The sequence below is a fragment of the Musa acuminata genome, chromosome BXJ3-4 (assembly GCF_036884655.1).
Source record: "Musa acuminata AAA Group cultivar baxijiao chromosome BXJ3-4, Cavendish_Baxijiao_AAA, whole genome shotgun sequence".
Classification (NCBI taxonomy): Eukaryota; Viridiplantae; Streptophyta; class Magnoliopsida; order Zingiberales; family Musaceae; genus Musa; species Musa acuminata.
In genome coordinates this window covers 8868563-8885157 of record NC_088352.1, presented here as the reverse complement: position 1 = coordinate 8885157, position 16595 = coordinate 8868563, and the positions used below count along the sequence as shown (strand labels likewise).

At 35.7% G+C, this 16595-nt stretch overlaps 1 protein-coding gene and 1 long non-coding RNA gene across 3 annotated transcripts; both read left to right on the top strand.

The window, feature by feature from the left end:
• Positions 1–452: 452 nt before the first annotated feature.
• On the top strand, positions 453–8065 carry LOC135636574 (uncharacterized). The gene is made up of 3 exons (XR_010495927.1): positions 453–1223; positions 4093–4621; positions 7152–8065. It is a non-coding gene; the product is annotated as an uncharacterized LOC135636574 (long non-coding RNA).
• A 376-nt stretch (positions 8066–8441) lies between these two features.
• Positions 8442–13034, top strand: LOC103981228 (vacuolar protein sorting-associated protein 41 homolog). 2 transcript variants are annotated; one of them, XM_065147995.1, is made up of 2 exons: positions 8442–8823; positions 11551–13034. In XM_065147995.1, the coding sequence occupies exons 1-2, from the start codon at positions 8599–8601 to the stop codon at positions 11629–11631; spliced, it is 306 nt and encodes a 101-aa protein (XP_065004067.1). In that variant the 5' UTR covers positions 8442–8598; the 3' UTR covers positions 11632–13034. The 2 variants fall into 2 exon arrangements, with proteins under 2 accessions (XP_065004067.1, XP_018680484.2); XM_018824939.2 differs by lacking the exon at positions 11551–13034 and adding an exon at positions 10855–11079.
• Positions 13035–16595: the final 3561 nt, after the last annotated feature.

The following is a 16595-nucleotide window of genomic DNA, read 5'->3' as shown; positions in this document are numbered from 1 at the left end:
TTTGTTATGGTTCTGAGAATATGGAATGTTGAAGTCAAAAGTCGAATAACTAACTAATCTCTTCCGTATGAGGAAGACCTGGCATCACTAGTTGTAGTAGTCTGCAAGGTCGTAACAGCATTCACCTTAATCAGTTGAAGCTCTTGTTTATGAATACACCAAGTTCTATTTCTTTTTTACATTTCTTTATGTTCATGTTGATGAATGAAAAACCAGCTTGAGGATTACTCATTTAAATGCTTGCATCACTCTGGTTGGGAGAAGAGTCACTTGGTTAATGAGAGCCTAGAGCTTAAATTTTGAAACAACTTTTGTGAGAGATCAGGTTCTGGGGAAATCTAAATCTTGTTTTGCTTTCTTCTATAGATGAAATTTTAAATTAGGATTTCACCATCCTATTTTAGTTTTAATTTTAAAGGTGATCATTAGTGCCATCAATGTTGTCTGCTGAAATCAAGTGGGCAGGGACCAATAGTGGATTGTGCACTGTTGTTTTTATCTTCAATTTGACGTGTTGTATCATTTTCATTAATTGAGGTGTCAGCACCAGTGCTCATGGCCCTTGCAATAATGTGGCAAAGTGCAATCCATTGGCCATGCCAATATGTAAGTTCAGGCATGGACCTTTGCCATGCTTGGTATGAAGCATTGTGTACAATACCTGATGTGTCATTCTAATGGCCAATTGGCATGCAGGGAATCAAAACTTTAATTTCTTAGTTCCAGCATAATCATGGTGTTTCACATGATGAAGTTTTCTTATTTTCATGCTTCACAACAATATTAGACTTAATTATCACCATGTTGCTACTATATCATTGCTGCCTTTGTGAATTTTTGCAACTTGATCTCAGGACTTAATAATGCAATGAACTAGTTAGTGTCTAAGTTTGCAGCTTCTATAATGTTCTCAACTTTAATTTTTAGTTTTGTTATATTTATTTGATATTATATTCATTGGATATGTGGTTGCTATATTTCCAAGTTCTTAATAGATTACCACGTGACCTGTTTAATACTTCCTTTTAGTGCCTATTACTCCTCAAATTTCTTTTAGTATGTTTTTTGTGTTTATACATGTAGACTTTTGCTTGTGCATTACCTTCTAGGCATGATTCAATTTCGTAAATCTTGACCTTCAAAGGTTGGCCAATGAGCAAGGCTCCTGCTAATGTGACCGAGAAAGATAAACAAATGCAGTCTTACCTCTGCAAGCAGAGAAGGTATTTCCGTGACTCTACCCCTTTCACTTTGGTAGGAAAGAAGCAGCTTTACTGTTGCACCAAGGCTCACCCTCTGATATGATATAGCTTTGCCTCGTATTAAAAGTGTCCAAGAAGCTTTCTTAAATTTTTAAAGTTCAAGGTACATTTAGAGACAGAGGTCTCTTCTGGCCAAGTGAAACGGTGTGACAATATGTTATGGTACAGGATATTTGAATTGGGATGGAGGCTAGTTGTAGGACTTTGGATCATGACCAGACTGGTTCACAAAAGATTGGTTGACACAGGTCATGGTCCTTGTGGGTATTATCTTCAGGATGATCTGAAATTGATTATAGTAATTACTTTCATTAATTTCGACTCTCTGTAGCTGGTAGTAACTAGCTGGACTAGTTGGAGAAAAGTAGGAATATTCTTGGAATTGGTTGGACTTCGTTTGCAATTGGATCTAGTGGTCTCATGGTCGGGGCTTCACTTCTACTGATTCATAGACCTTGATTGAAATATGGTATAAGATGTTAATTTAGAAAATTAATATTAAAAATGTATTAGTCAACTATCGAATGGTACTAATATTTCTATAGTCAGAATATTAACATATTGTTTTAAATGGTAGGGCATACTGTTTAAATGCAAAAGCATAATAAGTCAATGCTGATGAAGAAAAAATAATTAGTAATTAAATTGGAAGTATCAGAGAAGAAAAGAAAAGAAGTCAGGGCAAAGTGCATGATTTTGTGAAAGTTGTACAGTCTTCTGCTTCTGCCCTTGTCAACAATGGAAAGATATCACCTTTTGATCTTCCTTTTTTCAAGAACAGAATTCTTTGTCTCTTTCACAAATATATCTTATATGACCTCTTGCATCACAGAAATCTAATGGTTAGTGATGATGGAAGTTTTTAAATGATGTGGAACATGGCAAATGTATGCTCTTTTAGGTGGTTATTCATTTCAAGAAGGGTCATGATTTACATACATGCTTGTAGTTTTTCTTGTTTTGTTGTGTTTTGCTTAGGATTTGATCCATGAAGATCCAACCTGGATTCTTTTAGTTCTGAGTAGACCCATGATGATCAAGATCATCTAGGCTTGATCCTTGAAGATCTAGCACAAATCTAGGCTAATCTTGGCTAGAACAGCCTAGATTAGATAGAACCTATACAATATTGACATTGATAGAAGTACATCTTATTCAACCTTTATATTCTGGTGAATCTAATGGCCAATAGATGCATAATGAAAGCTGATCATTTGTTTCTAAGTTGAATACATCTTACAGTACATAAGAGTCATACAATGAGACGCAAGCTGTAACTTTAGTGCATCCTGTAGAGTCGTACTTGCCGGGGTCCTACTTGCCGTAGGTGCTTCTTACCACATGGGTGGTTCATGATGATGAGATGATGATTCTTACCATGTTCTTGCATCAACAACACACTATTTACCAGTATCAGATGTTGTGGGAGTAGTTTTATGCATTGGTCCAGCAGATGTAATATATCTATCTATACTTTGATTATCTCAAGGAACCTGATCCTTCTGTCATGGACTTGCGTTCAGTAGGTATATGTTTTGGTTTTACATTTAATTTATTATGATTATATGTTATCTGTTAGAACACCTTTTTGTGTATATGTATTCTTTAGATACTGTCTATGATCCTTAATATATGTTTCAATTTAGCCTTTATTGTTTTCTAAATTGAAATTGCTTTATTGTTGCCAATATTGATTGCATGTACCAAGAAAAGATGAGAAAGAGCCCTAAATAGGTTATTATTATTTTTTTGATCTAATTATTTACCATTTCTTGTACCATAGCATGTCGTGTCAGTATGTTGGCACATAGCAGATCCATGTAGGTCCGGGCTTCGATTGATACAGGTCTGGTATATGAAATTGAATTCCTTACAGATTGGGGTGTCTTATCATCCCAACCAGTATAGGCATGATGGCCATATGTTCACTGCACCATAGGCTGGACATTCATACATGACAATATGACATAGCCATATTTGTCCCCAATACCCTACTATCACATGGATAATCAAAGATAATGAGCTTATGGCTGTTACTGTTTTGTTTCATCAGTAGCACAGAGTATAATAGTTGTCAATATTATGCATGAGTTTCACATATATAATCTTGATTTACAATTGAGACATGTTGAAAATTTGGAATCATCTACTGTTGCAACACAACAATACATTGAATTTGGAATCATCTACTGTTGCAACACAACAATATATTGATGATAGTAAGTCATTTATAAGATATGATATTTAATTGGTGCTCACATGTTACAAAATATGATGGTTTGTGTATATATATAATTATATCTCAAATTGGTGTTGGAAATAATTGGGAAGCCTTCAGAGGTCATGTCAGCTAAAACCATTTCAAATGCTGAGTATATGAATTGGTATATGGAGAAATTTGTATACTTAAATATCTTACTGGGCCTTTTGTAGCACAAATACTGTCTGAAAATGGCATTTGGAGAACTTCTCCCCATACCTTTTTAGTTCAAATGAATGAAAATTGAGCATTGTGAGTTGTGGAGCTGCCCTTTTGTTTGTGAATCCAGAGAATTTGTCATCAATATTGGAAGAAAAGTTGAAACTTTTGTTGTTGCTCAAAGTATGAAAATTAATTCTTGTCTAGTTGTTTATTCCATCTTGATTCATCAGTGTTGCCTCTTGCTGTATGTTGGATTTGGGACTAAGTTTAGTGTTTTTTGGGAGATTTTGAAGATGAACTTATGGGTTCATGACTTATAATTAAGCCTTGTTTGTTTGCTTTTATCAAATATCATTTCTCGTAGTTGTAAGATATACTAACCAAGGTTTGCAATACTTTCTGGTACAGTATGGAACGAGTGTATTTACCTCTCAAACAGTCCAATGGAGTGCAGACCTTGTTAACGTACATGGTACACCCAGTACAGGGCTTGTACCAGTCAGTAACATTTTATTCCAATTTTTCAGTCTTCTTTCAGGCTTTTTCCAAAACTCAGTGCAAATTTGCACACCAACACATGGTATGCCGGTGCGGTTTAGACTCGTACAGGTCCAGGCCTGGATTGGTATGGGTGCAGTACCAGAGATTGTGTTCCTTGATGGTAACAAATTTGTACTGATAATTATTGGGATTTTTTTTGTATGTTTTTGTTGCAGTTTCATGTTTTTTTTTAATACCCTGATTACATGTAATTGTTTCAAAGAGGAAACAACCCTAGGTTAACATGAACTAGCTATGGTTCTGCTAAATCTTAACTAGTTTATATTGGTCTCTAGGGTCTAATCAAATTGCAGACTATTAGAAGTGGAACAACACTTTGGGGCTGGATTGAAAATGGCGGGAGTGGCACCTTTGGCACCATAACCCTACGCTGCAGGTCTGCGCCTTAATTCTGCAAGTTCTTTATCCTCATATTTGTTGTGATAAAACATGTACTCATGTCAAAATAATTGAGTCCTATATTACAGTATGTTGCTCCAAGTGAGATAGTTGGCTGAAATTGGACAAACATTTGTTAAGTTAGCAAGTTTACATTTTACCATCATTAGTTGACAGTTATTGATTTGCTTATAGCAAATGATAAAGCTAATTCTTGCTTAATCATGCTTGTAATCATGATCAACTTTGTTCTGATGACTTTATTACCTCATTTCTCACGACAATCGACTGTAGCATTTGGTTTAGGCATTTGGTTTTATTATTTTGGTTAAATTGCATTATGTGATAAGTTGTTTGTAACTCCTGTATGCCTCTTTTATCTATTGTTATTTCACTCTTTCTTCATAATAGTAACATAAACATTTTTTTTTACTATAACATCATTCATCCTATTTAATATGGTTTGCAATGGATTTTAGAAACATATATCCATTTGTGTTGAGCCAAAAATTGTCCATCTAACCTTCAAACTTTTCATGGATGGACTACTTAGATGTCGGCTACCGGGCTCCTTTCTTTGGAGTTTCTATTGCATCTTTAGAGCTTTCCACATATCCAACTTTGCCTCAAGAGACTGTCCATAAAGTATCTTTCTGTATTTCGTCATGACGGAATTTCCATTGGCTAAACACTTCATTAGTTCGGGTATTCCTCCACCACTGTCACCGTAGTCACAGTGGATGCACTATCAATGATGATGATGATCTAAGTGTCCATTACTATTATCTTACATTAACAAACTGATTCAAGTATACGATTATACAATTTACATTTGAAATTCAAAATACAACATCATGGGTCTATGTAGATGAGCTTAGATATATGTGGATCTGGACTGGCCGCATGCAAATCTAGCATAAATCTATGCGTTTTATACCAGATCCATAGATCCATCCTAAATCTATGTGGATTTAGAACTGAATTGTGTGGATTTAGGTTGGATCCTTGGTAGATATAGTGTCTATCGAAGCGGGTCTAGGTCACATCCGTACGTATCTACCGTATCAGGTGGGATACGCCATATCAGATTATGTGGTATTTGTACTAGTTATAAGACTAATAAAAACTGAATTTAGATTTTACTCGCTTCATTTTTCTTAATTTATCTAACATAAAGTGCTACATATTGTTATGATTGTTGCTGCAGTAACTAGTGTGAGTTTAGACGGTAATGTTGCATTTTTATGTCATTTATCTGATTATCTTGAGGATCTGTAAATTGTATGTACAATATATTTGTTTGGCAATGTTGTGATCTTAGGTTCATTATAAGTGATAAAAAAATGTAGGTTTAGGCAGCACAGTTATCCATAGAAGTCACTATAAGTTGGAGTATGGTCTACAGTGGAAGAATATCTTTATTTTCCTGTCTTATTGATCAACTAGGTCTTCTTTGCTTTGTCTTTGGGTTTTTTATTAGAGATAACACTTCTAAGAAAAGGAAATATGCCTGGAATATATTAGCACTTTCTTGAAACCATAGTTTCTTATTATTTCCTTCTATACTTTTACAGTTATTGTGTCAGAAGTTCACTGAAGACAGTTCATGCTGTTCAATTCAGTCTATTTTTGCTATTTTTAGTTTATCGCTTTCCTATCTTGTTGTCATTTCCTATGCCAGAACCGGATCATCTAACATTCTAACTGATAAAACACATGTAAGAAATAAGTCCCTTCTACTTTGGTGTTTGATTACATCTTGCTATCATTTTCGGTTGAACTAATATTTTTGTTTTAATTAACCATTCTCCGTATGGATACCATGGAGAAAAGGTTGTTCCTTTAGATTTTGTTTCTATTGCACTTCTTTAGGCCAATTTATCTTTTGCCTACAAAAATATTCCATCGTTCCTCATCATATCGCTTTTAACCACGTGATAGTTTATCAAACTTGTCTTGATCCATTTCATGTAGCTCTTATAGTTGTTTGTTTGATGACTTGACATTGATGCACCGCATGCCCAATGTAGTGAGTGAGCGTCCTTGGGTAGAATGAATTATAAAGTGTTATCAAGTGTTAATTATGGAATCCCAACTTGGAATTCATGTGTTTCTCTCTCTTTGGTATACTAACCATCTTAAGGACATAGATTCTGATAAATTACAATAAATTACAATCTTGAAAGATGTTATTTATAGTGACTGTTTGTAGAGTTTGTGGTTTGTCTCTCTAGAAAATTCAGATTCGCCTCATCTGTACAGGTGCTGGTGCTTCAGTGTCTCTCAATGGGGGTAGTAACTACATGATGTCTTGCACTTTGCATGTGCTACTGATTTAACTCTCCATGGGGTAGTATATGCTTTGTGCTTTAGTTCATGAAACAACGGAATAGCTAAATATGATTGTGCAGTATCTTTTATTTCATTTTCTTAAGAGTCTTATTAGCAAAAAAATTGCAGGATTTTTCTGCAGCTGTATAGTGCAGCGAAGAGTATACAAATTCTGATGAAACTTTTGCATTTTGTAGGCGGAAGATGTATCTTTTGACGGTCTCCATAATCTGTGGTTAGCAGTTTCTATGTCTTCATTTGACCACAGCTTGCAATGCCAATAATCGAAATGGTACATTTTTGCCTTTGCATTTGGACCTCACTTTTAGTATTATAAGATTTTTATCTATGATTTCTTTTAGGCAACTGAATCAACTACTAAAGCATCCTAGTTAGGCTTGGATTTAGTATGACAGCACAAGGCATCTCACAGTGGAATTTAGATACACATCATCAAGCTAACTGATTGGGTGGTTTATAAGGTAAATTTGAAGTTTTTTCACTACATTTTTCTATTAGGATAGGAATGACAACAAATCGACCTTATTATTATAGTACTCGTGCATGTTTAACCCACCTAATTTGGATCAGAGGATCCACCAATTGTGTGAAAGATGGATATAGATAAAATAATAGATATTCTAGTCGAGGTTTGAGATTGAGTAGGGTGAAAAATTCATTGATACCCCCTCATGGTTTGCCACTATGGAAGTAAGACATCTTTTTTGGGTATTGCGATTTAATTATCCTTTTAACCACCGCGAGGAAGGTTGCGACTTCGTCAATCCGACAGCGGCGGAGGAAAAGCAGGGGTGATGATGGGCGATGCTGCTTGCCGATTGCTGGAGAACTGCTGGTCCGTTGAGGGAGAACAGAGAAGGGAAGATCGCTGAACAGATGACAGACCCGCCCCCGTTCCCCCTGCTCACCCTCGCTTCTATCTTCTCCTTCCTCCGTCAACGACAGCAACGTCCTCAACGCCGACGAGCAGATCTCCTACGGAGCCGTCACCTTCTCATGCACCGTGACTGCAACCTCTCCCACTAAGAGTAAAAATGGAGAAGTTGATATTATCATTTTACTCGTTTGTTTGCCCAATCTAACAAGCAACGTCTCGTGTAAAATATTGAAATGAATTATTTCACTTTAATATAAATATTTAAAGTTGAGAAATTGTGATGCTGCAGAATATAAATATAACATATAATTAGCTCAAAATAAAAATAATTATAATAAAAGAGTTTTAAATACAGAGCAAGTTGATTTTTAAATTCATCAATATTTAAAATTTAAGAATCGAGAAATTAAAAATTAAAAATAATTAAGATAAGAGGGACGTGGACCAGTCTCCTAGGGCTAGGTGGGTCCCGCAGCTCATTGTCAATGGGGTGCTGGATAAGTGGGCCACCATGGTCGGCCGAAAAGAAAAAGAAAAAGAAAAAATATATTTTTAGTCTTAAAAGGCGAGGGAGGGAGGGACCGCGAGAGAGAGAGAGAGAGAGAGAGAGAGGAGAGAGGGAGAGAGTTCCGTTTGTTAACTTTGCCTACAGGAATCGCTCGACGCTTCGAACCGACCAGCGAATCGTCCGAAGAGAAGAGACGAGAAGAAAGGAGAGGATTGCGATCGGATTTCGCTGTGGAGGTATGGCGTCGGACGACCCCTTGGACAACGGCATCGACGGGGACGACGAGAGGAAGGAAGACGACGACGCCGAGGACGAGCCGAGGCTCAAGTATCAGAGGCTGGTAGGCAGCGTGCCCTCCCTCCTCTCCAATGACGCCGCGGCCTCCATCGCCGTCGCCGAGCGTATGATCGCTCTCGGCGCCCATGACGGCACCGTCCATATCCTCGATTTCCAGGGCAATCAGGTCGAATACAGCTGAATTCCCTTCTTGGCTGTTCAGCTTAACATATTTTAGCTTAGTGCTTGATTTCAATCCTTTAGCTCATCGAATTAGAGAGTATGATGCTGGTGTTTCAGAATCATTTCAATTTGAAAAAGTATTGATCATTTATTAAACGAGGAAGCATGCGTAGCTGGTGTTAATGATCGAGTTTCTTGAGATAGTGACTTACCTATTTCGATTTACATCAAGATTTCAATCTGATTCCTCCACGGAATTTGCAGGAGAATCAGAATGAGTTTGTCATTGCTTATGTACGTGTTCAAAGCATGGTAAGACGTCCAAGGATGGACTTTTCAATCCTCTTGGTGCTTACTTTTGTTGCTACCTCCGGTTTCTTGTGTTCTCTTGCACTATTCTCTCAACTAAGGCGGCAGTACCCTGCACCTTTGTCCTTACAATGCTTCTGCATTGTTTGTTCAAACGACGACTATAATTGCACCTACATCGCCATCTGTTTTTTTCTTATTGACGCATGCAGGATGACTACTCCTGGATGATCTTATGCTCGAGTCCAGCAATGATCAGCACACATCCCATAAATTCGAAGCCGTTTTTCATGACCTATGGGAACGATCAATAGTTGATTTCTTTGGCTGATCCTGATTTGGATCAGCCAGTCCTAAATACACTTACCAGATATTTGGATGGATTTACCTTAAGTTAGTTGAATTGATTGGGACCAGCCAAAATTAGCTGATCTAGGATTACATGAGCAATCACTGTTGCTTATTTGCAGATTCAAAATGAAAAAGAGACAGGAGGTCGAAGAGGAGAACAATTTATCATTTATTTCTTAAGCTGATCCTTATTTTGATTAGCCAGTCCTGAAAAGACAGGTGAATCTCTTGGGTGGATTTACTTGAAATTAGTCGAGATGATCGGAACCAGCTAAAATCAACTGATCTAGGATAAATTAAACAATCAGAGTCATTCTGTAGCAGCTTGAAAATAGAAAGGGAGGCAGCAAAGAGGAAGGAGAAGGCTGTTTATGATAGATATGGAAACCTGCCAGATCTGTTAAGTGCTGAGGAGGAGAACCATGACATAAAGTAGGAGAAAGTGGGAGATTACAAATCATATAAAAACTGGTTGTACTTATAAATGAGGTGAAGATCTTGCTCAATTTAATTTATAGTTCCTATACTCCAACTCATGCATATCAGCAGTTCACTAATATGGGTTCCACCTATCATCTATGTGCTCCAACTGCCTATTTTAGACATGGAACAGAACTCAAGATTGGGTCATGGGGATTACATATCCAGTAATATCAATGTATGGATTATAGCCTCCAAATCCAACAGCTCTTATGAATCACATTTTTATGTATAAAATTAAAATGCAATATTTTATCCTAAATAGCATTATATTTTGTAGACAAATCCTAATAATTTTTGGATTTTTCTAAAAAATATTTTTAGATATTTTTATTTGCAGCTGATTTTGATAGTGGTTGATCTTTATCCTAGATCCTAGGACAAATTATTATTCCAATCTTGTGTACCTTGACTTAGAGATGGATGCTAGAATCCTCTTCATTTTAGTGTTTCAGTCTTTAGAATAATCTATTGTCTAGAGGTTGTTTAGAATTATTGATTAAATGGCATATTTTATTATAGTCGAGTCATCAAGGATTGTATGGTGATTTAAGTGTTCTTACTGAAGACTTCATTAAGTTTTAATAAATCTTAGACTGTAAGCATTCTCATTGCAGCTTTGGTAATTTCTCATTATGTGAACCATTTCTTTCATGGGATGATTATAAAACTGAACCAATCATTTATCTTGACGATTCTTCTATTTGGGACACATTGTTCCATCTGGAATGTTTGCATCAGCCTTTGCACTGCTCCAGGTTTTATTCCTTATCCTGTATGTAATTTGTTGAGGTTGATTTTAGTACAATTCTGAATATTCTATTCATAACAGCATTCTCCAGAATGCTTTGGGTGGCTGCACTTCAACAGTTGTCCCCATTTTGTCTTAACATAGGGCCTTGTCGGTCTGTGTTTTCTGCAATACATGGTTCATCGCCCTGAAGCATCAGCACCTGTGGGTGTGTCCAAGAGGGGCCCAGGTGGCCATAGGTGGTTGAGCAAGGTAGTTCAGTGACTTCAGTCCAAGTAGAAAGGTGGAAGCTATTTGAAGTTTGCCTTGCCAAATATATCATGTACAACTTTGGATCCTAACAACGTCTTCAATTTTGAATAATACCGCTCGTACCAAGCGATATACATATATATATATATATATATATATATATATATATATATATATATATATATATATATATATATATTGTATATCGAGTGGTATAATACCATACCGTACTGTCACGGACAAATTTCGAAACAGGATGTTTGATATAATGCTTATGTATGTCCGTGTTTTTTTGGTATGTTCATACTTTATACAACATGTAGATGGACGATCAAAGGCTTAATAGTCCCATTTTAGTTGGGTTTGGTGGTAGCTTTAAGCTTGTAAATAAATGTTATGTCATGTGGATACTTGTGAGAGATTTTCTGTCTGTAGTGGACAATTTTGACATTTTGTTGTGTAACTGTTCAGAGCTTGTAAAGTCTGTTTATAATTTGCATTGTCTATAAAGTATTTTCAGAAATGTTTGCTTGTGGATCCCGAGTGAGACGTTTTCTCTAACTCGTTTTCTCTTTTGTGGGTCCTAAGGGATCATGGGAGGCTTCGGGGAGGCTAACCTTTGCAGACGGACACGCAAGAGCCCCGCACGACTTAAGCAAAACCAGCTAAGTCCGTGACAGTACCGAGCAAATGTCGAAACTCTAGTACGGTACGATATTTTAATCATTGATCCTAATCCTCATATCCTGTTTTTTCTTTTGCTTTTTCAATAAAAATATAATATTGGACTAGACTATTGCATACAAAAAGTTTGGATGTATAAAATAGTCTCAATATATTGTTAATAATCCATAGCTTTTTATAAAAAATCTCTTGTGCCTGCATATGCAACTGAATGTAATCAAGGTGCTATACAATCTCTTGATAGTAGGTATTGACGTATTGCCACTTGTGACATTATTTAGTGTAGTGGTTTGATGCCACCAAGAAGTTACTATCAGATTAATTAATAATAAAATATATCTCTATATTTTCAAATAGTAAGTAATGTTTCACACACAACTATTGTAGGGCTTTTGTACTTCAGAATTTACGAGCTTCATATGCTGTTGCTCCTGCATTATCCATATATGGATATGGTTACAAGCAAGGTTTGTCATACCAAAGTGTATCGCCCGATACGGGCAGTATGTATCGGTCCAACAGGTTACCGGTACGCGGACCGCTATAGTGCCACAGTGCTATACTGTAGCACTGCTACGCCCTAATTGTTCGGTACACCAGGGTGTACCGCTCGGTATGCCCTAATGTACCGCTCAGTACATCGGTACCATATCGTACTGAGCCCGGATCGAAACGTTGGTACGGTACGATACGACGAACCTTGGTTACAGGATACTGGTTTGATATTCTGAATATGTAGATACATCAAACTTAATAAGATAAAATTCCAAAAGTCATGGATTATATGACCAAGCTTGACTAAATATTTATGAGTAGGATAATTTTATTATTCATTAATGGTTATTAGCATATTATCTAATCATTCGTCCATCTCTATTATATACAAGTAATATTCAAGCAAAGCAAAGTTCCTTCAAGAAGTTTTCCTTAAGTATCATATAATTAGCTGATTTTTTAATATTTTTCTATAAATGGATTCTTTGTGCAATTACTTTATGTGTTGTATCCAACACATCCAGTCTGGTGCGACGATAAATTTGGCACACCCATAATTTGTAGCTGTTCACTCTTGCTGATTCTTACAAGAACTTTTTAATCAAACATGATAAAACTTGAATTGTTTCCTTTTTCACCTAAGACCTAGATATAATGCTTGGCTTTTTCTTAAACTTAATTTGAACATGTATATGTTAATCAAGTCGCTTGTAAGAGCAAAATATTTCTTATCAAACTATGTTAATTGAGTTTTCCTTAGCTTTTCCTTTTATCTTTTTCTGTCTTTACTGTAGCATCACAGAATACTTGCTAGGATGGTTTCCAAACATCGCTACAATTTTGTAGAGAATATTGTTTATGGAATTATTTCTGGTTGAAGTGCACATGGATAAATATTGAAATAACATTCATGGTGCACAGAGTGTCATCTTGTTGTTTACGGCATTGATTTTTACTAAAGTATTTATCATAGTTTTCTGATCTCTTTTGGAAGTAGGCATATAAAGTCAATATGAGTGGTTCTTTTTTTACAGTTTGTTGGTTTACAAGAAATTGAAGCTCCTTTAGGATTGAATTTGTGGCGTATCTACCACTGCAATGTCCTATCCCACATAACACATAACACGTTGTTCCAATTAGGATCATTTTTGACTTTACAGGTTAAAGAATATGCTGCTCATACTTTGAGTGCGTGTTAAATATCACGTCCGGTATGACATAGAAACTCGATTGAACTCATTTTTATCCAAATATAAAATAAAATATTTATAGTTTTAGTATTTTAAAAAAATATTCTCTTTTCAAAATTATTCCATTCATCCATCCGCTTAAAAGATTTTTGAAAACCAAACTTGATGACATTTCATAAATCAAAATCCATACGAAATAAAAAAAATTATTATTCTAGTTTTCTAATAGATACAATCCGACTTATTAAACATATTAAACATAGAAGAACAAGCGATGGAGTGACCTCTTGATTGTCTAAAAAGTTATTAGATCTCTCTTGTCTGTTAATCCAAGTAAGAGAATCGAACTATGATATCAATTGTTAGGTACGTTATAGCATTAAGAAGGGGGGATGAATTAGTGCTATAGTAATTTTTTTTTCCGATTTTAAAGTTCTATCGATAAATCCATATTGAAAATGCGATTAACCAAAAATATGACTAAGGGTTATAAGTAAAGTAAATGAATAAACAACAACAAATCAAAAGTAAGAGAAGAAAATGCAAATCGATTTATAATGGTTCAGCCTTCCCGACCTATGTTCACTCCTGATTCATTTTCCCTCGAGGCCATCGGCCTTCACTACCGATCTTTTTTCCAACGGATGAATATCAACTATCCTTATTATAACTTTTTTTCTTTTTAACATGTCTAAGAGATAACCTCCACACTCACTCTTTTTAAAATCTCTTACCTTCGATAACTTAGAATCACCTTTAAACCCAAGATGGAGGAAGATACTCAAACAATGCTCAATGAGAGAGCTATAATCCTTCACAAACTCAAAATTTGATGCTCCATCATCCAAGCCTCGATGGGGTATTTATAAGCCCTAAACAACTTTAAAATGGAGATAAATTTTAAATCATTGAAAATTTTAGGGTACGAGCAATACTACCATTAACACCTTGCGGTAGTACCGTCACAACCTTTGACACTACAATTTTGGACTTTAGGCAACGCCACCATTGGTAGCGCTGATAAGCACTGTTTGTGTTTGTTGGTTTACTCAAGCGGTACCAAGCTTACTCAAGACCACTATTTTAGCCTTCTATCGAGCCCAATTTGACTCAGGTTTAAGCCCATTGACTTTCTTAATAAGTTGGCATAGTTTTGACCCAATACCAACATAATTTGGCCCAAAAGAACCTCGATTAAGACTTTAAAAATTCAATCACGGCACAATTACAAAGCTTTCAACATGTTGTATGTCATTCTATCATGTCATTCGATCTTTTGACACTTTGTCCGAACCTCTAATGCATCATCCTTTCCTTTGGCATATCGCTTGATCTATCGACATGTCAATTTTCTCACGACATTCGATCTTTTGACACAATGCCCAATCCTTCCAACACGATACTTGAACTTATAGCACAAAATCCAATTTTCGGCACATCGATCAATTCTCTAGCTTGTCATCTAATTTTTGACATGATACTTTTCTAACACAACATTCAATTCTCCTACTTCGACAATTTGTCCTTTGATGGTTCAAGTTTGTGATCAAAATATTTCTTGTATCACTTATCTCAAAAGCATATTAGTTCATAAACTCATCAATTGATTCATCATTAAAATCCAGAATTCAATAGATCTATCATAATATTTAACCTTATAATATGAATTGATTATATATTATCCCTTGTACTTAGCTACTTTTAGCATCCCGATCCTTATATTTTAAAAAATTACATTGATATCCTTATAGTTGCAAAAATAAAATATCTATATTCATTTATCCTAACGTCGTCGGTTTTACCGACAAAAATACATAAATAAAAGGTAAAAATATAATTTTAATGTTTCAGTTAGTGATGGTGGATGACGGCACCGCTAATAATCGTAGGTGGTTGTTGTGGATGAAAAAAGCAACAGCGAGATAGAGAATTGTTCTACATCTACGTTGGCATCGACATAGTTGTGCGAAGAAAGGGTCATCGATGCAGATGCCGAGTGATGCTGCTTGGTAACTACATCGACGTCGACACAGATGTAGAGCAGCATTGTGTTGACATACTTTCATCGCTCCACATACTTTCGTCGCTCGACAACTATGTTGACCCCGACGTAGATGTAAAGCGACGTTACTCGACATCCATATTAGCGACCCTTTCATCGCTCCACATACTTACGTCGCTTGACAACTATGTTGACCCCAATGTAGATGTAGAGTGACATTGCTCGACATCTATATTAGCGACCCTTTCATCGCTTAACAATTGTGTCGACACTAATGTAGATACCGAGCGACCATTTCATCACTCGACAACTACATCGGTGTCGACATAAATATAAAACAACCCTCACCTCTCGTCGCTATTCTTCTCATTCATAACAATCACTCGTGACCTCCAACGACACTATCTTCCATCACCATCGACTGATATGTTAAAATTATCTTTTTACGCTTTATTTTTCATGTTTCCATCAATAAAACTAATAATATTATGATAAATAAACGGTAACTAACTATTGGAGTAATCTATAATTAACCATCATAATCCTCAGTAGGTTTACTTAAGAGGTCTGAAATCACATCTATGGCGGTTTAATGTAGCTGATTAAGATTGTAAAAACATCGAAAGGTTTTGGAAATCATGTACCCAATACTTTCCAAATGTAAAAAGCAAGTTTGGAATACTATTGGTAAGGATGATGTCTATTTAGTTTAGCTGGTTAAGACTATTAGATAATTGTAAGGATCTTAAATTAAATTAAATCTTTTGTAGAAAGCAAGGTTTGCAAATATGGATGCTATTTATCAATCCAACAGCATATCGAGAGCAAATCCAGATAAATTGAGCGGTATATAAATGGGGCATATATTGCTTGGAACGTTCAACATAGAACTACAGTAAGTAGTTATTTTATTTTTTTTATTTATTCATTTTTTAAAACTCAATATGTACTTAATAGAAGAAATATTTACTCTAACCCAAAGCTTGACACGTGATAGTTATGCTACTAAAATATGACAAATAGATACACCACGTCAGCGGAATCCGAATAAAAAAAATATTCAAAGAACAATTTTTTTACAAGAAATATTTTTCAAAGTATTTTCGAGGAAAGATCAATTATAAAAGGTGAATGCGAGTAAGATTCTTGGGATCAGGTTCTCTCTCACTCTACAAAAACCCATTTTAAGATGTTTAACTTAAACATCAAAATGATCCATAGGCAATCTTTGTGCATGAAAGCAATATCGAGCTCAGATCCAC